Source organism: Hipposideros armiger, unplaced genomic scaffold (genome assembly GCF_001890085.2).
Source record: "Hipposideros armiger isolate ML-2016 unplaced genomic scaffold, ASM189008v1 scaffold_595, whole genome shotgun sequence".
In the NCBI taxonomy this organism is placed as follows: domain Eukaryota; kingdom Metazoa; phylum Chordata; class Mammalia; order Chiroptera; family Hipposideridae; genus Hipposideros; species Hipposideros armiger.
Genome location: NW_017731945.1, coordinates 648,948 through 674,562, shown reverse-complemented (window position 1 = coordinate 674,562; position 25,615 = coordinate 648,948). Strand labels below are relative to the sequence as shown.

Genomic DNA, 25,615 nt, shown 5'->3' with positions numbered 1-25,615 from the left:
AGAAATATTTACATACAGCTTTGAGGAACACAACAGGCAGGTCTCTCATTCTCAATTTGCCTCTAAATTTCTCAAACTTACTAGACAGAAAAGCATCTGAAGTCATAAAGCACTTGGAAGAAACGCAGGAAATGTCACATATATTAGGCAATAATTACTACAGGCATAGGTAATTTGTTCAGACGGCAGGTTTGTATATAGACAAAAACAGGAATCTAAGATTTAAAAGAATTTTCCAACTTGAATTCTTTTCAAAACCTTTATTGACAATTGCTGTGTATAAAAAAAAAAAAGGCCTTTTTTTGGTAAGTTATTGAGAAAAAATTGAAACACATAGTTGAACATGAGTGAAACATTTTATAGATTGCTTTTTTGAGTACGAACATTGAAAAAAGGGCAACTATTCTATTTTCATAAGGTATTAATATCTGAGGACATCTTGTAAAAGTATATTTTATTAATAGTATCATAGGTGTAGTGCTTAGTGATGAAGTTAACTAGTCTTTGTCTTCATGTTCTATTGGGCCCTGGACTTACTAGTTTTCTCCAGGTTAACCTGGAGACCGGTTTTCTTCCTCGAGTTTATTAACACATGCTGTGGTTGGAAGACTGAAGCTAGGGAACAAGTGAGTAATGTAAACATACATCAGATTTCGTTCCTGATCTTAGAATTCAGCTAACTTGGCCTTCCGCAAAAAAGAAAAAAAAAGGAAAACTGAGAAATTAGTCTCCATCACCCGCCTTTAACTGTGCTTCACTCCCACAACCATACAAAATCCAATCCCAAACCCTCCTCCACATCTTCGTCCCTGCCCCTCTATAAAACAGATCCCAGCCCGCCCACCGCTCCCCAGAACGGCAGTGACGTCACCCTAGAGAAACGCATGCGCTGTGCCTCAGGGCATTTTTCCAATCAGTGTCCCCGACGCTTGGGGCGGTCTCGGGTGCGGCGAGAACTACGATTCCCATAATCCTGTGCGGTGCAGGGAAGGAAGAACGGGGCTGTGCGAAAGAGGCTCGGGAGGATAGCGGGCTAGACTTGGCCGCTCCTCCTTCCGAAGCGGTTTTGCACCTCTTTTCGCCGGAGGCGTCGGTGGCGACGGCGGCGTCGGCGCTCACGCAGGGGCGGGTCACGGCGGCGCGAAGCGGTGCTCGGCGGGAAGGGAGGTCGTGGCTGTGGCGGTGGTGGCGGCGCGGACTGCAGCGACGGCGGCGGCCACAGGGACAGCAGGAGCAGCGGTGCTGTCAGTTAGGCCGTCGGAGAAATGGGAGACCCAGGGTCCGAGGTGAGCAGTGGGGCGTCGGGCCGCGGCGTTCTCGGGCGAACCGCGAAGGGTTTTGTGTTCCGGTGGGGCCGAGGCCTGGTGCTCGGCGGCGGCCACGGGGCGAGCCCCTCAGCGTGTCGGGCCGAGCCCAGCGTTCGGGACTGAACGGTGCAGGTCTGAGCGAGGAGCCAGCAGCAACAATGGCCGCCCGGCCGCCCCCGGCCACCTGCACTGGCTCCCGAGTTCCTTGTTGCCGCTGCTCTGCCTGTGGGAGCGACATTTTGAGACAGGCTTGCTCTTCAGTCGTGAGCCTGCATGCCTTCTCCTTGGGCAGATAGGGGAGTTCGGAGGGGCTGGAAACTCGTCTTCGCCGTCCGGTCCCTCCAGCTCCACGTATGCAGAGGCATGACCCGACTCCACGGGCTGCGTGCACTCGTGCTCAGTTAGGTTTCCTTTAAAGCTGTGCCTTTTTCGTTCCTTTTGGGAAAACCTCTTCCTGCGAGTAACGTGGCTGTGTAATACGATAAGCGTGTTTTGGCTTATTTTTGTAGATAATAGAATCTGCCCCTCCAGCTGGGCCTGAGGCATCTGAGTCCACAACGGATGAAAATGAAGATGACATTCAGTTTGTTAGTGTAAGTACCAACGATATTCGGGTTTCCCCCAGAGACGCTGCGTGGTAAGCCCTTATGAGACTGTACCCCACCTGTTCATCATTGAACAAATACGGATGCATGTCCCATAGGTACTGGACAGCGTGGAGTGGGCGTAGGATTAGCACATTTACCCAAAGACGACTCTGAGCAACCACAGTAGCCCTCCCAAAGACCATGGCCTGAAGTGCATGTTGTACACTTAATCACTCTTCTCATGCCTTCATGGAGAGCCATTTTATACTTATCTATGCACAGTTCTGGTCTCTTAAGACTGTGTTTTGAAATGGGGCAAGAGTATCATCTAAAAGAGGACCCACCGATGAGGGTGAAGGGAAGGCTAGTGATGAGGAAGGAGATAGAAAACCAGAAGTGTGGCAAGAACTCAAAACCTGAGCATGTAGCTTGATCACATGAAAGCAGATAGCTTGAAGATGTCACTAAGCTCTGAGGTCATGATGTTACAGCATAGTAACAATTGATGTTCACAATGAAGATTCCTGCATCACCAGGAACTTACTGTATTTTCTGATTTTATTCCCTTTGAGACAGTAGTTTTTCAAGCATTAGTAAGTGTAGATTCCTGGGCCTCACTCTGGACCTGTTGAATCAGAATTTGAAGTGGGGCCTAGGAATCTTCATTATGGAAAAATGCAAGGACAGACGAAAATCTGCACTACACATTATAAAGCATTGGTTTACAGGAAAAATGGGTATGAGAGATTTGGAGATGACTTTTACCCCAAACTGTTAAAGGATTACAAAGGCTCTGCCTAAAGTAGTGTCTTAGTTAGCTAGAGAATACTTCTATTCTGAACTACTTCTTTTGAACACTGTAGTTGGTTGAGCTGTGCTATTAAAGGTTATAATTTTTCTTTTAATAGTGTCTTCCTGATGTGTATTTGTGTTTGTTGGGTTTGGGGGCAACTTTGTAAAACTGGTTTTTTTGAACTATCTTCTAGTACCCCAACATGAGGGCGATTGTGGTGATCCATTGTTGTATTGTAATGGGTTGATTCAGGAGTCTTTCACAAGACCATTTCTTTGGCTTTTTCTCTAAGGCTAATGCGTATGGTATGCTCGGTCCTTTTCATTTTGAACTTTTAAAGGTTGTGAGGGGAGTAGAAAAATTGTATCCTGCCCTTTCATTTACTATGGACTGAAGTATGCTTGGTAACAGGATTCTGTGGCTCTTCAGGACAAACATTCTTCTTTATATTGATATATTTGTGAATGGAGAATATTTATCTTGATAATGTGCAAATAAACCTAAGAATGATACACTTCTTTATGAGCTACAGGCCTTGCTTTGAAAGTCACAGATGGAATCTACTAAAAATTTGAAAAAAATTGTTTTTGGTACTCTGGAATGAAGAATTGTGTAACTTGTGACTAATACAAGCTTGTATTAAGTTGGCTTAAAAATATTCTTAATTTTTATTTTAAATGTAAAGAATGTTATATCTTTGCATGTAGAATAAAAAATATACAATCAATGTTTAGTGTATTCAACTTGATACAATGTCTTGTATTTACCTCTGTTTCCAAATATAGGTTCAAAGGTTGGATCGTTCCAAATGGAGAAATTAGTTATATGTATTAAGTGCAATTACAATTCTAGAAGAAACCTATTAAAAACGTTCCCTCTTCCTTTTTAGTGATAACACTTAAATGACAATAATACCTTAATTCTATTTTAAAGTACCTATAAAGACAGAATCTTATACTTCTCTCCGTGACCCAATCTTATACTTGATTCCACTAGGTAATGGTTATCCAATAAAGATAATAAACACTTATCTACGTAAGATTTGTTTAGCTACAGAAAGAACATTATGATGTCATTTCTTGATTTAGTCTGGTTTGAATTTCTTAGTTTACTGTTATTAATTTAATTTTCTCATCTTTAATCCATATGGTAGCATAGCAGTTCTATTGTGGTTTGCAAAATACAGAGTCCGAAACTAAACATAGCATGCTGAAGGAAAGGAATAATATAGATGTGGAAGTGCAAAAATGACCCCTTTCATTTAAATTTTATTGAAACAACACAGTACACAATTCATAAGTGTACTGTTTGATTTTTGCAATGCCAATACACCCGTATAAACCGTGCTCAAATCAAGAAACCAAATATTACCATAACAAAACCTTTTCGTTTAGGTAGGTCTTTTTCTCTCATTTTCTGTTTAGTTTATGACCCTATTCAGCCATCACATTCATGTCTTTTTTTGAAACTGCGGATATTTTAGTGTACTCCCAGAAAACTGTTTTAGCTAAGAGCTGATGACATGATTTTTCACAGTGCGAACTCTAGATACAAAAGTATAAAAACTGCTGAGGCAACGTATCATAATCTTGAAGATAGCACATGAGATTTAGGTTTTAGCTAAGATTATCGGTATAATGTGAATTATTGAACATGTGGAAATAGGGACGGAAATCAAGGTTTAATTACTTTAACTGCAGCAGAATTGGGAAAAAATCAGGCTATCTGGGTTTTTTTTGCTTGTTTCTTTGTTTTTTTTTTTTAGCTGAGCCATCCTGCCACCTGTTGGCAGCTGTGGGCCGCTCAGCTCGGGCTGAGAATCGAACCAGCGACCCTGTTGCTCAGCGCTCACACTCTTGAGTGAGCTCTTAACCAACTGAGCCACTCGGCCAGCCCTAGGCTATCTGTTCTCTCAGTGTCTTGGGACTACAAATAGCTTAATAAAAATGTTGACGCTCATAATATGCAAAGGTATAACTTGAGTACCTTAGAGCTACAAAGATTAATTAGAAATACATCCTACCCATAAGTATCAGTATTTCAGTGTGAGAAATTAAATAGATGAAAACTTATATAAATAGCTCTAGTACCAAGTTCTTTTATGAAAAGTACATGACGCTATCAAAAAAAAAAAAAGACAAGACTTTCAGCTTATTTGGTTGGGTAGCATTTAGTATTTTTATGTGTTTAAAAGGTCATTTGAGACATCAGGAAAAGCATAAAAATTCGGAAAGCAGTATTTTGCGTAGTTTTGGAAGATAAATTTTTTAATGGGAGAGGAAACGATGGACTAGATAGTATATAGATCTTGAATTGTGAACCATATTTGAACTTGAATCAAGCAGTTGGGAACCATTTGAAATTTTTGAACTGGGCAGGACTACAGAAGTAAATCGTAAGTCTCTAACTTCTTTATATGGAAAGGAAAAACATGAGTTATTTACAGTTTTAGATTAGATTTTTGCATCTGTGCTAAAACCTATATTCTTTGTTTTAGACTGGGGTAAACTAGTACTTTTTTCTGGTATGCCACACCTTAATATATTGACATCACTTTCCAGTTAGTAGGTAACTGGTGTTTTGGTTTTATAAGAATCATTTTTCTAATAACAGGAATGAAAGCTTTTTATATAATTTAAAAAAATTTAAACTTAGAATATTAATTCAACTACTGTGTTCCTAATCTGTTTTCTTTATGTCTCTGTTGCTTCCCCTAAATTGTTTGGCCTTGGAAGTAGAAGCCTTTGATTTTGTTATTGGCACAAAGGAGATGAGAATGATGGTTTACTAGTTGATGGATGAAGCAAGTTCAAATAAAATACCTTGTAAATGGAGGACCACATGCATTTATACTTGTTAAGGATACAAGCAGTCATTATAAATATTATAAGAAATTATTTATTCTTAATCTTTGTATTATAAATATTTTGTTTGGGGAGTTAGTAACTTATTTTTCAGTCAGTATTATGAGTTATTCGGAGTTGGGTATAATAGCAGGTAGTCCTTTTTCTCCTATTGAAAATTATCTCAGAAACTTATATAATAAGCATTGATTTAAAAATAGTACATATATTCTGAACTACTTCAGAGTTGCATTGACCACACAGCCAATTATATGTTTAGAGAACCAGGTATACCTCACTTAGTTTTCTCGTTTGTTAAATGGGATAATAGTAATAATACAGTGTCTCACCTTATAAAGTCATTGTGGGGATTAAATGAAATCATGTACATGAATAGTTAGCACAATTCCTGTACAGGGCTCAATGACAAATGTTACCGATTAGTAGTAAAATAAATGGGGTACTAAAATGTTTTTTTATTTTTATTTTATTTTATTTATTTAAGATTTTATTGGGGGAATTGGGGGAGGGGAACAGCGTTGGGGAAGGGGAACAGATAAGTTGCTGTCCTTTTGTTCTTCAGTCTAGTTGTGGAGGACATCGCTTCAGTGTCCCATGTTGGTATTATCATTGTGCTCTTCCCAGGTGAGGCAGTCGCTCGCCAACCATTGGACGGCCGCTCATGAAAGCTCACACCGGCTGCCGGGCTGCTTACGCTGGCTGCCACCCGCTCAAGGGAGCCCACTGCAGCAGGGGTTGCAGCCTATGCCGTCACCAGCCACTCATGGCAGCCCAGCTCCAGGTTGAGCTGTTGTTCACCATCTTAGCTGTAGAGGGCAGTGTCACTGGCCCTCATGTGAGATCTGAACCAGGGCCCTGCTGCTCAGAGCTGGCGTCCCAAGCCAACTCCTAACCAACGCGCCACTCGGCCGGCCCCTAAAATGTTTTGATTCCTTCATTATGGTGGAAGTTTTTCCATATCCACTGTGGAAGTTAGCTAAAATGTAAAGTATTGTTTATAAGTAATCTTTTCCTCTGAAATACTTCTCTTTCCTTATTTTTCCATTCAGCCTCTTTGCTGTTTTGGCTGTCTCAGACACTTGTCTTCTACCATAATGTCACTTATAACTCCGTAATCATTTGTTGAGTGAATGAATATTTTAAAGGACTCCTGCTTTTCCTTACTTTTGGATTCCCTATCCTGATTCTTTTTATTCTTCTTAATTAGTGTGAATTATATGAACTTGTCATTGTTTAGTGGTAAAAAAAATGGTTGCATATCAGTCTAACGGTTCACTCCAATAGTAAATTTTTGTTGTCTTACCTATTTTGGTAGTCTTAACTACTTTTAAATTCTATTTGTGACCATTATTCTTATTCTGTTTCTTTCCTGCCCATTCTACTTTTTACTTTGTGCCCTGTTACCATTTTTCACCTCCCTTGTTCCTTTACCTACTCTCTGTTCATGGAAGCTCTGCCTCTGTGTATTTCTGGTAACCTGGGGCTTTCTTGGTGTGCTATTGCTATGGGCATGTAATAAAATTTCCTAATGTACATTTCTTGACGAGTGATAACTCCCGTAATTATATGAACAGGAGAAGCTATTTTTATCTCTTCTACTTCGTAGATTGACCCTATGATTTTGATCATCTTAATACCAGTGGTAGGTTTTAGTCTTAAAGTAGGTGATGCAACTCTGTTGCTCATATGTTGGGGAATATCTGTTCCTCTTTTTTTAAACTTCCATTTTTACAGCCCAGGCAAAAATCCTAATTACTTTATTACATGATCCCTGACCAGAAGTTTTGCTCTCTGGTTTTATCTCAGTGCCTGGATCACTTAACTACCTGCAAGGATAGCCATTTCCTGCTTAGGGAGAAGTTGTAATTTAGGGGGAGAAACAAGCTGTCTTTGAGACTGGATGCTTCTTTCAGGAAGAGGATCTTTTTTTTTTTACTAGATCTTAGCTTTCTTACTCTAAGATCTCTCTTTCTGTTAGTTTTTCCACAAATTAATCACTTTGACTTGCCAGCAGTCAACTTTCTGTATCCTAAAAAAAAATCTCTCTTCATCCATATTCTCCTCCTTTGTTCCATTCTTTTGTTCTCAATCTACTAGATTTTTTAAAAGAATAATCTTTACTCATATTCTTTACTGCCACATTTTCTACTTATTTTTTTCAGAGTGACATCTGGGCTCACTACTTTCTTGAGAGTTTCTCTCTCAGAGGCATTTTAAGGTCTCCTTGTTGCCAAATTCAGTGGCATTTTTTTGTTTGTTTTTTTGGCCATAGTTAGCATTGATAACTTTTCATTGGGATTTATTCTGTCTAGCTTCTTTGAATTGATGCATTCCTGGTTCTTCAATCTCTGATTACCTAGTTAGCTCTTTTCCTGAATCCTAAAATTTCAGCATTTCCTCAAGAGCCTCCTTGAATCTCTTATTTCTTTTTGCTTTCTTCCTTGGCAATATCATAGTTTCAATTTAAAGCTAGAGTTAATAGTCTTCTAGGGGAGCCACTCCCAAATCTCTATTCCCAGTTAATGTTGGTATATCCAGATTTCAAGCCTGCATTTCCAGCTCTCTGCCAAATACCTCTGTGAACCATTGGCACATCAACCCATTATGTCCAAAAGAATGTCAGCTTTCTGTTTCTGTATTCCAAATTTATATTAATGGCTTTAGTATCTTTTAATTACCCAAGCTTGAAACCTTTGGGATAACTTTGACTTCTTGTTATTGTTAGGGTTCTGTTTTTTATAAACAACCTTTTTTTTCTTCCCCCTATTATACCCATGTATTCTCTTGTATGTACACCACAACACTGTTCTCTTTGCCATCACTACTCTTTTAGTTCTGCATTATTATGTGCCTGGACTGATTAATTATCCTGCTTTCCCCACTCTTCCTCCTCCTTTATATGATTAATCTTAAAGCACAGCTCTCATAATGTTCCCATCTTAGTATTTATTGATTCTATTTTGCCTATAAAATAAAATCTAGGCTTTTAAGTCTAGCATGTAAGGCCTGGTCCATGATGGAGTCAGTATGGCTGGAAAGAACGGATGTAGAAGAATCAGGTTTAATATTTGGTTATAGGAGTGGGAAAATAAATCCAAGCTTTTAGTCAAAGAACTCCATGATTTTGAGCTTGGATATCTAACAAATCATTGATACCTGTCCTGTTTGAAAGGCATTGGATCATAATGTCTGTGTCCTTGTAGCCTATTTCTATATTAATAATCCTTTATCCAAGGAATTGACATAGTCCTAATACTCTACTGGGGTTTAGGTTATTTTGTTTAGAACTCATCATCATTTCTTATATGTACATACTCTGAATATTTTCCTCTGCATTTATTCTGATTATTTTCAGCCAGCCATAAGGCGTCCTCTTCAGAGGAATTTCTGTCAGTTTCAATAACAACAGCAACAAAATGATTGTTTTAAATGCTAGTTTAGTTTGAATAACTGTTCATGACTTGTTAATTTGCTCAATTTCATAGGAAGGACCATTAAGACCTGTTCTCGAATACATTGATCTGGTCAGCAGTGACGATGAAGAGCCTAGCACCTCTCAAACTAATGTAAGTACATCGTACTTGATTTGCATTTCTTTATTTCTGTTATTTAAGAGGCATTCTCTAAAGAAGAGTGTTCAAGTCAATGATGGCTGTGTTTAGTGCTTTAGAGAATGGCCCATTTCTGTTAGAATGGGCCACAATAGATAGTCCAAGGAATTCTTTGCCCAGAACATCTGTTACTTTAGTTTTGTTCCTCTAATTTCAGTGAGGATATGGAAGGATAACGTGACAAAGGAAAGTTAGTCTTGGCGGTGATATCTGATAAAAGGATAATAGAATAAAAACGGCAAACTTTTTGGCTCCTTGTGCCCTTCTTTCCTGTCTCTCTTCAGGTGCCCTATAGAATTGGATCCTTTTCATCCAGAACCATGTGATCACAGAAAATTTGAGTTATCTTGGAAGGAAGGATATGTAAAGATCCTTTAGGAAATGGAATGTGGGGAAGGATTGTATGTGATATATTACTTCAGTCATCATTCCTTTTGACCTCCTCTAGCTCCCATATATTTGGAGTTTTCTTATCTATGATTTTTTGGTTATGGGTTTGACCCTTAAACTAATATTTCTGTTATTTTGAGAATCAGACTAGCTGAGCCCTTTGCAGCATCTTGTCTTTCATTTGTCTTAGCCCAAATTGATACTAATGTGCTGTTTTCTTGATGGATTAGAATACTCCTGGCTCTCGTTCCAAGGTGAACAGAAAGTTTCTTGGTTCTGTGATATAGGGATTGAGACTTGGACTTGGAATCAAAATACCTAGGTTTTAGTCTCAGCTTTATTCCTTATTAATTCTGTGACTTTGGATAAATTAAATAGCCTTTATTCTTAGATTCTTTATCAAATAAGAATAGTACCTACCTCACAGGGTTGTTGTGGGGATGAAATGAGGAAACAAAAATATATGTAAGCTCTTTGAAAGCTACAAATCATAAAGTAGGACTATGCAACTGGAAAGTTTTGTTTTTCATGGAGAGAATTTTTAAAGGAGCTTAAAAGTGATTCCGCAATTGGGGACTTGTAGAAAAAAATTTTTTTCTGGGACTTTTCCCAAGTTTTCTTTGCAATTATTAGCTCCTACTTGTTGACTTACGTATGTTAAATGGGATTTTTTTTTTAAAATTGTTATCACCAACAGTCCCGCCACCTCTTCTTAGCCTAGCGTGGGCCCAAGCAGCAGGCTCGAGGGGCAGCACTTGAACTGGGCCTGTTTATACTCTCTCTTTGTTCCTAAACAGAGTACCGCATTAATGTCAGTAGTTGATATTAGGCCTTTGGGGTAGTGAAGCTTGTGGATTTGATTTCTGTGATCCACTTGCTGACCTGTAGTGGATTGCATCTTTCATTGTTAATTACAGTAATTTAAAAAATTGAATTCTACTTACTGGACATGCATCTCTGCACTTGAAAGTTAACATATTAAAAGCATTTTTCTTTTTCCCTTGGTTTTCTTGTTCATGTGGATAACCCAGAGAATGCCTGAGTCTAAGGTGCCATCCTCTGAGAATCATCGCCCAGAAATGTGCTCTAGCTGCAGTGTTCCTCTTCCCATTGGAGACAGCAGCTCCTCCTCTGGGAGTTGCACCAGCAGTCCACAAAGGATAGTTTCTCAACCTTCTTCTGTTGAGAATCCATTGGAGAGCCAGAAAAATGATACAAATAATTCAGATATTAAGATCTCTGAGACAGAGACACTTAAACCATCACAAAATTATCAGACTCTGTCTTCATCTCCACTTCTGGTCCCCCAAGAATCTTTGGCCTCTTCAGAGGTCAAGGAGGATTTACCTCCAGAGTCTTCAGCTTCGCAGCATGGACAGGATGCCATCCTCTATCTCCAAACACAAGTGGCTGAGATGTCCCGAGTGATACGTGATCTGCAGTCCAGGAGCTGTTTTAGATTTCATCATTCTAGGCCAAGTGAGAATTCCTCAGTTCCTTGGGACATCTCTACCTCCAAGGAAGAAAATTTGTCCACAGCTGAAGAAGAAGCTGACTGCAAATCCCCCTCAGCTGATGACAAAGGACAGCCAACCGACCCCAGTCAGTCTAGTTTCACAGGTCTTTTGAAGAGAATGGAACAAAGAGGTGTTATAAAGAGAGTAACGTTACAGTCTGAAGCAGAATCATGTGATGGGAAACCTGATTATGTGACCTCTAAGAAGCGTTTGGTTCCTCCTTTGCATCCTCTTCTGAGAATTGCCACCACTGAAGTTTTTAAAGACCCTGCTGATTGCCATCCTTCTTCCTTCATGGGACACAGGGTATATCCTGTGGCCAGGGATACCTCTCCTTTCCAGCCGAATCCACCAGCTGAGGGCCCCATTGTAGAAGCATTAGAGCATAGCAAAAGAGGAAGCACAACATCTCCTCTAGATTCTACCTCAAAAGAAATGGAGGTCATGGGTTGTAGATTCTACCATGCTGCTTCCATTGCAGCCCGAGCTGCTAGCTACATGGCCTATATGACTCAGTATCAGCGTAAACTCTGGGAAGACATGGAAGATCTGGTCCATGACCCAGAGTTTGATCGTGGAAAAGCAAGATGTATAATATCTGATGGTATGGATGCAGGCCTTTGGCAGCTTTGTACTACTAGGGACATAATGGACTCTGTAGTCAGAGTTATGGCAATGGCAGTAGACTACAGAAGGCAAGCCTGGCTCCGACTTACATCTCTCACTAAGAAAACCCAGGAGAAGATCTCACACTTGCCCTTTGATGGTGCTTCCCTCTTTGGACAAGATGTGAATGCCGTTGTTGCAGAAGAAAACAGTATAAAAGAAAATGACTATAAAGACCACAACAAATACTATAACCAACATCGATACTTTTATAGTCATGATCAGAAAGCACATTATCACAATAGAGGATACTCCAAAGGGGATTGGTACAAATCCCGAAACCACCCCTATAGATACAGAAAAAAGGGAGAATCTCCAGAACGCCATGGTTACAAGAATTAATAGCCTGTTTATGTTCAGCAGTGTAGCTGTCCAACATTCTAAGTATTTTTACTTCCTCCCGGCTCAAACAGGATCTACAGGTAGGAAGTCACCTCAGAAACTGAATGTATGTCTGGACTTGCCACCGCTGACATTTGAATTCTAGACTTTTGGAATGAAGTATATAATAAAGAGAACTTTGCTTTATTGGCCAAGGGAACTGTAGAGACTTTCATCAGAGTAGGTTTGGACAAAGATTTACCCATTATTTCTGGTCCAATAAAGTCCAGAGGAGGGTACTCAGGAATCTGAATCCTCCTGTAATTAAAGGAAAATATAAAGATTTGTTCCTCAGGAAAATCTTGCTGATAAATTGAGGACTAGCAGATTTGGGGTCTGGAAAAATAACCGACTACTAGATCTCTGTTTAACACCAGAGGCAAATTCTTCGTTTTTAGGTCATCAGTGCTTCCTTGTTCAGGCTTCAGCTTGTCAGATTTTCACAAAATGACAAATCTGTTACAGTCTCTTTATGTCAGAATGATCAACTCACCAAGAGTCAGCTCATACTACTCTCAAGCTCTATGAGACTTACAAATCAACAGTGAAGCTGTATATCAAGAACTGGAATAGAAATCAAAATTTGCCAAATCCAGTTTGCTTCCAGTGGGATGGCTAGATGTCACAGGTCTACTGTGGACACCAGCTGGAAAAAGACTTTTCTACCTGTAACGTTCTGTAGAAATTTTCACAGTAACTGTCTTCATCAAGGCTGATGGCTACCATACCATCACCACTCAAAGTTACACGTGAGAGAATTCTTTGTTGTCATCACTTAAAAGTTTCTGACCTATCAAGCTCTCATATATAAACAAGCTGTGAGACCCAGAAATGGTGTTCTCTCAGGATACTCTGGGCCTTTCACCAAGATGACCTTTTAAAACAAACCTACCTTCTAAACAGTTAACTTTTTTGAGCTTGATAATTCATCACACTCTAAATTCAAAAATATATGTACATTTTAATGTGCCCTGAAAATAAAAGATGTTACTCACATCACCCAGGCATGCAAACCTGAACTCTTAAAAAAGAGCAAGAATTCCAAACATGCCTGACAATCCGGTCCTCTTATTGTAATAAAGAGGGATGGCATCAATCAATGTTACTGAGAAATTCCTAAGGTTTAGAGTGTAACTGTGGATGTAGTAAAGAGAACATCTCACACAGTTCTGTTTCTGGATATCTGTTTAAATGATGTCCATTAATGATTTCTTGAAAGTCTGAAATTAAGACGTCAGCGACATGGTCTTAGTTTATTGGTCCCTTCATCTAGTCAGACTTACCATGAGAGATGACTTACCTTTTTTGCTCCTGATGGGTTCAATTAATAGTTCTCCATCATACTGGAACTGGCAGCAGATACCTCAGTTATATGTCCCACGATCTCTTTTTAATCTCAAGGCAGTGGCTGTATGGTAGACCAGCCCTTAGATCATTGTCTTCGCAGCATGACTTCAGAAATGGAGAAAATGCCAAGTTTGAGGGGTCTGAATATATCACCTAGTGTTGTTATTTGCTTGGCAGCCAAAACCAATGTTTCTTTTTTATTGACAGACTTAACAGTTTTGTAACTTGTTTGTCAAACATCTTTATTTTTATCATCTGCTTGATCAAAGTATTTTGGGTGTACTGTTAGTGGCATATAACACTGTTTTAGGGTTCATGTGTTTTCTATTTCTTGCCATAGTTCTTGCATAGTGGTGATTGACAGTTTCCCTGGTGCCCCACTTTTTAATGGTTTATTGGAAGCTCATTCTTCTTCCCGTTATAACCATATTCAGCACCCTTTTTATCTACTTTGCTTTACCTGTTTGTGCTATAGAGGTTGAAGAGGCAAATATCCCTACTTGGAAGAAGTTACTTTGTTTTGTCAGATAATTTCAGGGTACTGTATTAGTCCTATTGGTAAAACCTAAACTACAGTCTTGATAGAAGAGATTATTTTGCAGATGATCGGTTAAGTCATATCTAGAGTTAACATTTACCTTTATTTTTCTATATTTTCCACCAAGTTTTACTTCTTTTTTATGTCCACAACAGTGCTTTGGGAACTCTCTAGTTGAACTCTTCAAATTGAAGTCTAGAAGAGCCTAAGAAATCATACAAAGATTTTTATACTTCATGATATGTGCTACACCAGTCAGCCTCATGTGCCCGTGACACGGCACTGTAGTTTCCTCTGAAAGGACTAGCCACTGGGGAACTCTCTGGAGAGATATAGAGCTCGGAACTATTCTATATGGCTACACATGTGTTCCCAATTAGCTAAGGCTACTTCAAACTGCTACTACTTTCCCATTTCTTCCCTTTCCTTCCCTAAATTAAAATCTGGTCACAAACTTATTTTTGAGGTACTCTTATTTTCCAGAAACCAAACCAAAATAAGTGATGCTTGGAGATAGATAGGATTCTCTGAAACTGCTTTGTCACTTCTGCTTAATAAGCCCCTTCTTTTTAATTTTTTATTATGGTTGAAAAAGACAGTTTACCATCTTAACCATTTTTAAGTGTGCAGTTCAGTAGTGTTAACTATGTTTACATTGTTGTGTAGCTACTCCTTTCTTAAATATTTTATAAAACAGCATGCTGTTCTCTTCCTCTTGTGTTATGTTGCTCAGTAATAAAGATGAATAACGTTGCTTTATCACTCTCTAATTGATACGCGCAAGCCTCTCCAGAGAATTTTTTAAAAAGTAACAGGTATTGAACAACGAAATTATTGAATTGGTGATCAAGTTGGTAACTTCTGAAAGGATTTGCCATTTCAGTGGGGATAGTAAGGACAGAATGCTGTAGAGAAGGAACAGTTTTTAGCTGTAGATTATTCTCTTAACTACAGAAGAAACAATATCTTTAACCTGTTTGTTTTTTATTTTAAAATCTTTCTCTGGCATACTTGAATGATGATGGTGTTACAAAATTAAAAATTGGGATTAGGACTTGGTTTAAGGAGACAACACCAATAGTGTATGAAATTCATAATTAGTCAGATAATAAATTTTCATATTGTGCCTGCCATGTGCAGAACCTATGACAGAATTCTCCGTTAGGCCAACCTCTTATGTTTAAATACGTACTTCCAGGTTTTCTACAAGGTCTTGGAATGATTGCAAGTTTAATGATTTGGTATTCTCAAAGGGGATATGTTTAATGATCCTTTTTCTTCAAAATGTTATTTCTTGACATAGAATGTATGTGGAGACAATATGATTTCTTGTAGTTACTGTATACAGAGAAGTACTCTTTTCATTAATTGTTATATGAAGTGCCTTTTAAAATTTCATACACTTGTTTAAAATTTAACATTTTGATGTCTTGCATATGTTGCTGGTAATATGTGAATTTTTTTTGTGCAGTATTTTTAATTTGTAGTTTATTCATTTGTACAATTGCACTAACTAAATGTACTCTCCTTCTGAATGTTAGTTTGTTTTCTTTATAGCACTGTTGCTCTATTTCAGAAGGTTGTCCGAGTATGTCTCTCCTTCATTTAAATAACTTCACAGTAGTTAATTTTAGTTATCAGTGATTGGCTCAGTTTTTGGGCATTAAGGCAACTTTGTTTTTTATCTGTAGATTTCAAGCCTTTCTGAATGAGTCATTTGTCTCATACCTAGCCATGGTAACAATTTATATTTGATAAGTGGAAATGCTTGCTTGGTAAGAAGAAAAAAGGACATTAGAAAAAAGCGGTAAATTTGCTGATACTTTATCTTTTTTTTTCCTAAGACACTGAGACAGCTTTTTTAGTGTAATTGTATTTAAATTTTTAACTATGTGACAGCTTCTTTATCAGTGTAGTTCCATTATTAGCTTCAAAGTGACATTTTGAGAGGAATATAAACTCTTTCAGGATTCTTAGATGCTATTTAGTATATTACATTAGTACTCTGCTAATAACTTACTGAATGATGCCTAAGTGACCTGATTGATAATGTCCTTAAGGTCCCAATACATCCAGAAAAACCCCTCAGGTACTATAAACATGGAGATTGGAATAGACATAATCCAGAATCCCTTACAGCTATAGAATTGGATAGAGCTAAATGACATGGATGAACAGAGTTAAATGCCACGTTTAGTATTCTTGAGGCTATAACTAATTGACTGGGATTCTGATGAAGGTTAGAAATTATGGATTAGATCTTTAGAAAGAGTTTTAAAGATTGCAATAACTGAAAACTTTTTTTTAATGTGAGGCATATTTTGCCAGTGACTTGCACTGTTTAGATTCCCTCGTCTTTTGAAACTTACCATTCTTTACTTAATGTTAGCAGCTAGTCCAGTAATCGATTGTCATATCTATGCATCTTACGCATGTCATTCAGTTGGCCAGATCCATTCTATATAGTTTATCATTAGTAGATATGCAAACCAATTCTTCATTTTTCACTTAAGAAAATATACAGATGGAAGTTATGGTGAAATATCATAATATACAGGAAACTGATCACTATTGATGCAAATTTTTTTAGTTACTTTTTTTCAGATAGAACGAGTTTTGTAAGCCACTAAAATATTCTTTTAGGGAATTTCCCTTCCTGGGTGAATGATGAAAATATTGTTTTATTAGATCTTTTTTCTCTTATTGATTAGTGGGATGATATTTTTGTACTACATCTTTTCATTTGCTTGACTTTATAGTAATGAAAACTTTTTTATAGTAGTATTTGTTACCACTGAAGCATCTTATTACTGGAAATTATGTTTGCTTCCAGTTGGATATATCTGGGAGTGATCACAGTCCAACCATGTCCTTTTGATGTTAGCATATCAGTTATTTCATTTTTTGTATTGATCTTTTCTTCCTCTTTATGTGACATCTCTTTCTAGAAGGATGTTTGATCTTCCCTCAATCTCTTTGATGTAGATAACATTTTTTATTCTACCAGTATATACTAGTCAGGATTTTGATGTGGCTTTGTATTTGTGTATTTAAATACAATGCCTTCAGCATTATTAGGAGAGATTTTCTAGTTTTCTCTTATAATGTCCTTAAAAAAATAAAAGCGAGTCCAGTCTCTCAAACTATTCTCTGGCTATTAAACTTTCATCAGTTTTTATACCTTCTTGTTTAATGGTAATATTATTTTCTCGTTTCTACATATTCACACAAATGTTTTATGACATATAATTTGTGGTCATTTGCATCTTTTCTCTGTATAAAGATTTTATGCCCTTCACCATGAATTTATAGTACAGCTCTGACATATACTGTATCTTAAAATTAGCCAGTTTTCTCTAGGTCTTAAGGGCTTTACTGGTTTTGTTAAGGTAACTGCCTATTTCAAATGGTCTATTAGATTTTCTGATGCCTTGTTAAGAATTCAACAAGAGTTCTCAGGTTGTCTGTACTTATAATACTTTTAGGACTTTGGCGATCTCTCAAGTTGTATTGAGTTGTCTAATTGTGAGTATATTCCTTGGTAGAGGTGAAAGTAAATGCTTTATATCTGGTGATAATTTAAAACATTCTCCTTTGACCTTAAATACTTCAAGTGTTATTATGTTATGAGTTCTCTTAGTAGCCCCTTTATAAGACTGACTTTCATGTGCTATTTTCCCTCTACCCTCCAGGAGCTATCATATGCTTTCTGTTTTTAACCATTACCAGTAAGAGTGGTTTCATCACAGCATTCAATTTTAAGGGCTACAATTCGACCTCTTGTTAACTCCCACTTTTATCTGTTGGCTGTGTTTCACACTACCTTGATTTATAATGTAGTGTGCTAAAATAACTATCATGTTTGTGGTCCCTTTATTTATACGCCCTTTTAATTAGTGATGCAACAGGATGTGAATGATGCAGAAAAACCATTTTCCGAGTCAATAATCAGTTTTGAATTTTTAGTTCTTTTAAAAACATTTACATTAAGCTTCCTGCTGTTAGGTGGGCAGCCCATTCTTTTCTGTCTTGGGTAGAATATAGTTAATTTGTAATTAGTTTCATTTAGAATCTTAGCACAGACCAATCATGCATGTTGGTCTTTGTTTAATGGCTTATAACAGCGCCTCTTTTCTTTTACTTTTGGCAAATATATTTTGACAGATCTTGGAAGCACCTTGATAGATAGTCTTAGGTCTAATTGCCTTCTTCCTGCCTGGGAAGGAAGTAGAGGAGAGAACCTGCATATATAGAGCTTATATTTACTAGGCTCTAGGCACTCTTGAGGCAAAAATTCACCCTATTTTGCAGTTCAGGAAATGAAATTCACCGGTAAGTAACTTTCTCAAGTGGTGGAACCAAGGTTTGACTATAGAGCCTCTTCCTTCAAAGTCTCAATTGAACATTGTACTGGGCCGCTTCCGTGTGTTTCTCAAGGCCCCACTCAAGTCTTACCTCTCTGATAAGCTAATTTTACATATACAAATCTTTGTCTTCCCTGAACTTTGTGTTTATGTCTGTATTCTCATCCCGTAGTACTCGATGTCTTAACATTAACTAATTCCTGGTTATTTCACTTTTTTTATAAAAACCCTAAACTCTTAGTTCTCCCATAGTGGTTTCATTGTGCTGGACTAAGATTATTCTTAGTCATTGGCTTCTCTTTCATGTGTTTATTTGCATTCTGTTTATTTTTAGCACTGATTATTTTAGTCATTGTTCTTATTGCTTGTTTTTTTCTTACACCTTTTTTGTTACACCCGTTTTGTTTGAAATATACACTTAAAATTTTTTTTACTAGTAACTTAAGGATATTGGTTTAATGGGAAGAAGGTAGAATGATGTAAAGCACATGGTATTTGAATTCCAAACACCTTTATCTGAGGATTAGCAAGCCATTTATTCTGTTACCCTCCATTTTCCCACTCTCAGATGAGGTAATGCCCAGAAGTACTTTGACAACTCAAAAGCCCAGTATAGATTTCCTTTCTTTAGTAGTTGTGCTGTTTCTATACATATTCATAGATTTCTTGTAACTGTGGGATGGTATTAGATATAAATACAGATACATTTTAAGATGTATTTAGTAGCATGTAATAGTTCATTTCTTATCATCAGTTCATGTTCCCCTTGTTTAGTTTTTTTAAGGCTGAATCACTATATTACAAGCCCAACAGTGGACTGTCATTGAAAGACATATTTAAAGTAAAATAGTTTTTTTTCCCCTCAAGTGCAAGCTAAGAAATGTTCATAATAAACAATAAGAAAAATAAAGAATGTAGAATGAAGAGCTAGGATATGTAGGTATGTTTATAAAATCTTTGATGGATGGTATTTTGTCATTTTGTGTCAGTGTTGGAAACAATAATCTTTTCATTTGTCAAACATCTTTTTCAGTACTTGCCATGTGCAGGCAGGTACTGAGGAAGGTCTGGGGATACTGGGAGTTAATAAGAGACAGTATATTCTCTTAAGAAGAGAAAGAAATACCAATACAACATAATTATCCTGTTTAGAGGAATGCCTGTGATGAGGTTGGGACAAAAGAGAGGTCCATCTAGAGGGGTCAAGGAAGCTTACCAAATTCTTGAGCTGAGATTTGGAAAATGATTAGAAAAGAGTTAGTTGAACTAGTGGAGAAACAGGAGCCAGGCATTCAGGTGAAGGAATCAAGTGTGTGCAAGGGCGTGGGGAGCATCGTGTTTCTGGGTCAGAATTGAACAGCCTTTATGAGACCAGAATTGGAGGAGATTAAGGTGAAGAAAGGATACATTATAAAAATGTATTAGTTCCTGTCTATTCAAAGTGTACAGTTTAGCCTTTACTTGTAAGGTTATAGAAATAGTTTGTCTAGAGGTTGCTTTGTACCACAGTCCGCTATAGACATCTAGAGCAATTATTTTTCTTCCCTGAACTGAGCCAAAGGAGGGCTCTCAATCATTGTACCTCCAGCCCCCGGGACAGACAGTTCAAGCATTGAACTAGAACTCAGGCACTGGTAGAGAACAACTTTGAAGATGAACAGGATAATGTCACTGAAGTGGAATGTGACATCCCATTATGGGTGTATAGGACCCCTATTGGCAGTGTGTCCTCAGTGTAGCTAAATGTGGGTAATTTCCCTGTGTGTTGGCTTACAGATAATTTGAGGGTGGACTTGGGGAGGAAATGAAGATATTTTTCAAATATTGCTTCATTGGAGTTTGGAGGTATTGTATTGAAGAAGGACCTGTGACCTTGTGCCATTGGTATCTCCAGCAGCGCTAAAAACACATTTTGTCAACTTCCTGTTTTTTGCTGATTTGAGTTTCTTTCCTTTTTGTTGTTGCCACTGTCACCTTTTCTTTGCATAATTCATCCATTCTGTGCCAGAGGGAGAGCAGTGGCACGCAGGGTTAAAAAGTTGTAACTTCTCTTTGCTTTATATTCAGAGATATTTAAAAATTCCTTTAACTTCCAAGGTTACATTTATTTATTTTTGTCCTGTACTGAAGAAAAATTAAAGTCATTCTTCCTAGGAGGGGATTTTTATAAATACAGATATCAGTGGTTTACCCGAAAGACAGTACAGGAAGAATCTTCATTTAACAGGCTTGGTGATACTAGTCTTCTTAACTTGAGTAAAGTACTTTATAGAATGGGATATATCTGTATGTATGTTTTAAAATTTGTTCATATAAATCAGTTCTGTGTACTTTGTATTTGTAAACAATAACCAGTTGGGGGTGGGAAGAAGATTGCTTTGTACAAAAGGGTTGTTTCTTGGTTCTAAAGTTTTGCTGCTGGAGATGGTAAATAAATATTGTACTGCTTTGCTGTGTTTATCTCTTCTGTTCTACCTGTATTTGAATATAAAATTATTGAGGAAAATTGCTGCTTTTCAAAATGTTATTTGGGATGTGGTTTGAGTTATAAGTTGGGCAGAAGGAGCTTCTGGTAAACAGAACTTCTGGGAATGCGAACTTCAGGCCAGACTGTGGACCCATGCTTTTATTTAGTAGGGTGGGCAATAATCAGGCTTTGAAATTTGACTATTTAAAGCAATGCAGTGTCTTAGGAACTCTGTTCAAATGAAGTGCATTAGGCAGATGGATAATATGATTTGCAAAGTTAATTCATTCCACTTTGCAGTTGGTTGCTTCTTTGAATTGGGATCCCTTACATAGAAAATAAAGGTAGTGGAGGAACTAATCATTCTCCAATTGGTGGCCCTCTGACTAATCAGTATTGGCAGAGAGAGATAACAATAAGTAAACCTCTGCCTTAGATTGTTCTGTCTATATTCCTTATCCTTTTTCTTCACCCTCCCCCCTACCTCCTAAAAATTTCATCTTTTTTTAAACTGGATTTTCCAGTAGCCAAAAAATTACTTTGATGAGTCAGATGGGGAACTGGGTTGTTGTCATCACTCCTCTGGATAATAATTTTTTACAGAGTGCTTTCTCATAGATTATATCACCTGTGTGGTACATGGAGCAGAATTCTATTTCACAGAGAGGTCCAATAATTATATCCATATATTCATTTTAAAAAGCTATTCTGTAGAAAATGCTGAATTGATCATTTTTGTTGGTTACTCTAGAACTAAAGTGCTTTTTTAGAGATTGTAATAATTTTAAAATATAAATCATGCTTATAAAAAGCCATGGAATGATACAATGCCACAAGGTATTGTAAAATGATAATTTCTTCTGTTAAGCCCTGCTTTTCAGTACCATGTTTCCAGAAAATGCTTCAGAAAAGCAGAATTACTTTGATTCTACTTTTCCTTTTACTTAATCTTGGCAAATATTTTTAGAAAACTATTGGGTTGTCAGAAAAGTCATGACATTTTTGTTTTTCGTTGGAAAAATGTGTCCTGACTTTTCCGACAACCCAATAATTTAGCTAGTTATGGCTAAGAAGTGACTTAGAGGCTCAAATTTGGGGTGAGCAGATGAGTGAAAAGTAGTGAAGGATCTGCCTGTATTTAATATTTGGGAAAATTTGGATACAGAAATCTTCAACAAAGTATTACCAAATTGAATTTAATAGATTGAAATGAAGTGGGATTTATTCCAGGGATGCAAGAATGGTTCAACATCTGCAAGTCAATCCACATAATACACCACATTAACAAAATGAAGGATAAACATGATAAAAAACCCTGAAGAAAATGGGTATACAGTGAATGCACCTCAACATAATAATGGCCATATATGACAAACCATATAGGTAACATAATGGTGAAAAGTTGAAAGCTTTTTCTCTAAGATCAGGAACAAGACAAGGATACTACTCACTTGCCACTTTTATTCAATATAGTATTAAAAGTCTTAGCCAGGGCAATTAGGCCAGAATAGGAAAATGTATCCAATTTGGAAAGGAAGAAGTAAAACTGTCATTATTTGCAGATGACGTGATACTATACAGATGATCCCTGACTTACTATGGTTCGACTTACAATTTTTTTACTTTACGATAGTGCAGAAGTGATAAGCATTCAGGAGAAACCAGCTAGGCTAAGCTATATGGTAGGTTAGGTGTATTAAATGCATTTTTTATTTACAGTAATATCAATTTAAGATTGGTTTATTGGATGTAATCCCATCGTAAGCCAAGGAATATCTGTATATAGAAAACCCTAAAGACACCAGCAAAAAACTGTTAGAATTAATAAGTTAATTCAGTAAAGTCATAGGACACAAAATCAATGTACAGAGGTCTGTTGTGGTTTTATACACTAATAATGAGCTATCAGAGAAATTAAGAAAATCCCACTTATAATTGCATCAAAAAGAATAAAATACTTAGCAATAAATTTAACCAAGGAGTTAAAAGACCTATACACTGAAAACTATGACATTTGTGAAAGGAATTGAAGAGAAATGGAAAGATACTTCGTGCTCACAGACAGGAAGAATTAATATTGTTAAAATGCCCATATTACCCAAAGCAATCTGCAGAGTCAGTGCAATTCCCATCAAAATTCAAACAGCATTTTTCATAGAACTAGAACAAGCAATTCTAAAATTTGTATGGAACCACAAAACATCTCAGATAGTCAAATCAATCTTGAGAAAGAATGAAGTTGGAGGTATGCTTCCTGATTTCAAACTATATTACAAAGCTATACTAGTAATCAAAACAGTATTGTGTTTGCGTAAAAACAGATACATAGATCAATGGAACTGGATAGAGAGCCCAGAGATAACCCATGCATACATGGTGGATTAATTTATAACAAGACAGTCTCTTCAATGAACTGTGTTGAGATAACTAGACAACCACATGCAATAGAACAAAACCAGACTACTATCGTAAACCATGCACAAAACTCAAAATGTATTAAAGACTTGAATGTAATGTCTGAAACCATAGAGCTCCTAGTAGGAAACATAGGCAGTAAACCCCTTGATTGATCTTGGCATTGAATTTTTGGATCTGACTCCAAAAACAAAGGCAACAGAAGCAAAATTAAATTGAGTGGGACTACATCAAACTAAAGAGCTGCACAGCAAAGTAAACCAGCAACAAAAGGCAGTCTACTGAATGGGAGAAAATATTTGCAAATTATATATCCAATAAGGGGTTAATATTCAAAACATATAAAGAACTTAATAAAAAAAATTAAAAATTGGCAGAGGCTATAAGTAGACATATTTCCAAAGACATACAGATCGACAATGGGCACACAAGAAGATGTTCAACATCACTAATTATTAGGGACATGCAAATCAAAACCACAATGAGATATCCCCTCCCATCTGTTAGAATGGCTATTTTCAAAAAGACAAGAAGTAACAAATGTTGAGGAAGATGTGGAAAAAAGGAAACCCTTGTACCCTGTTGGTGGGAATGTAAATTGGTGCAGCCGCTATGGAAAATAGTATGGAGGTTCTTCAAAAAATTAAAAATAGAACTGCCATATGATACAGCTATTCCACTTCTGAGTCTTTACCTGAAAGAGGAAAAAACCCCTGAAAATACCAATTCAAAAAGATGTATACACCCTTATGATCATTGCAGCATTATTTACAGTAGCCAAGATATGGAAACAACCTATTGATGGATAAATGGATAAAGAAAATGTGTGTATATACAGAGGGTGCCAAAAAAATGTATACACATTTTAAGAAAGGAAAACTGTATTAAAATTATAATACTCAGCATATACTGATACCAAAAGATGAATACAAGTCATGTTTGACTTCTGCAATTACAAGGGGTGTTCAAAGTGGTTACCATCAGCACCCAGACACTTCTGATTATGGCAGACTACTGCTTGAGCAACGTTTACCAAAGTGTCCACTTGTATACATGTTTTTGGGCACCCCCAATATATACACAAGGAAATCTTGCTATTTGCAACAACATGGGTGGATCTTGAGCAGCGGTTCTCAACCTGTGGGTTGCGACCCCTTTGGGGGTCGAACGACCATTTCACAGGGGTCTCCTAAGACCATCGGAAAACAAAAAGATATTTACATTACGATTCATAACAGTAGCAAAATTACAGTTATAGAGTAGCAACGAAAATAATTCGATGGTTGGGAGTCACCACAACATGAGGAACTGTATTAAGGGGTCGCGCGGCATTAGGAAGGTTGAGAACCGCTGATCTTGAGGGTATTATGATAAGTGAAGTAAGTCAGAGAAAGACAAATACCATATGGTTTCACTTATATGTGGAATCTAAAAAAACAAAACATAGTTAAAGAGAACTGATTGGTGGTTATCAGATGAAAAAGGGGTTGGGCAAAATTGGTAAAGGGGGTCAATTATATGGTGACAGATGGTAACTAGACTTATGGTGATTGCAGTGTATACAAAGATCAAATTACTGTGTTGTACATCTGAAACTAATATAATGTTATATACCAATTTTACATCAAGAAATTAGTATAATTTCTTGATATTATTAATAAAATATAAATAAAAAATTATTTGAGAAAATTTATTCATGAGATCTTAGAAAAGCTTCATAAAACAGTATATAGCTCAGTTTTTTTAGCATTCAATACCAAAGTCAGTTTTTAACTACCAGAATGGGGTTGGCAAGCATGTGGCACGTCACTTCCTAAATCATAATATGTTTCAGGATTGAGTGTGAATGCTTCAAGACATTTGTAGATCAATTTTTTAAAAAGTCCACCTCTGAAGTCATTTCAATATGCATTCAAGACTCGTCAGAGGAACAGAAATTTAGGTTCTAGTAAAAATTTCCTTGTGACACAATTAGCTCTCTTTTGAATAAATCTGTTAAACATTGAGAAATTACCTTTGTGACTGGAAGCTAAGAACCTTGCTTTCTATATTTACAATCCAAACCAAAAAGGAGGAAGATCAGGTCTAAAGAATAAACTACTATAAGTTTCCACTTTTAATTTGACTACATGTACTTTTAGTACTTTAAATTCATTTTAAAATATAAATCAGTACATGTCCTTTGGATTTTTAAAAATCATGTACCGTATTTGCCGGCGTATAAGACGATTTTTTGGCCCTGAGAAATATGCCTCCAAGTGGGGGGTCGTCTTATATGCCAGGTACACTTCAGATAGACTGCCCATAGTGCTTGCCCCGTGCCATAGTGGCCTCCCGATGCCCGCCCACTTCATTCCACATACCGTTC

General features: G+C 37.2%; 1 protein-coding gene across 5 annotated transcripts in view; it reads left to right on the top strand.

Annotated features, from left to right (window-relative positions):
* Positions 1-400: 400 nt before the first annotated feature.
* ZNF451 (zinc finger protein 451) overlaps positions 401-25,615 on the top strand; it is an 83,229-nt gene continuing 58,014 nt past the window's right edge. For 3 of the 5 annotated variants that reach the window (XR_002121944.1, XM_019624592.1, XM_019624591.1), the window contains exons 1-3: positions 858-1,286; positions 1,817-1,900; positions 9,037-9,117. Coding sequence is in view for 4 of the 5 variants with exons in the window: in XM_019624592.1 (XP_019480137.1) it covers positions 1,266-1,286; positions 1,817-1,900; positions 9,037-9,117 (186 nt within the window). In the remaining variant the exon portion in view is untranslated. Of the gene's footprint in view, positions 1,287-1,816; positions 1,901-9,036; positions 9,118-10,583; positions 20,826-25,615 lie in introns of those variants that run through there. The other 2 variants (XM_019624593.1, XM_019624590.1) reach the window with 2 other exon arrangements.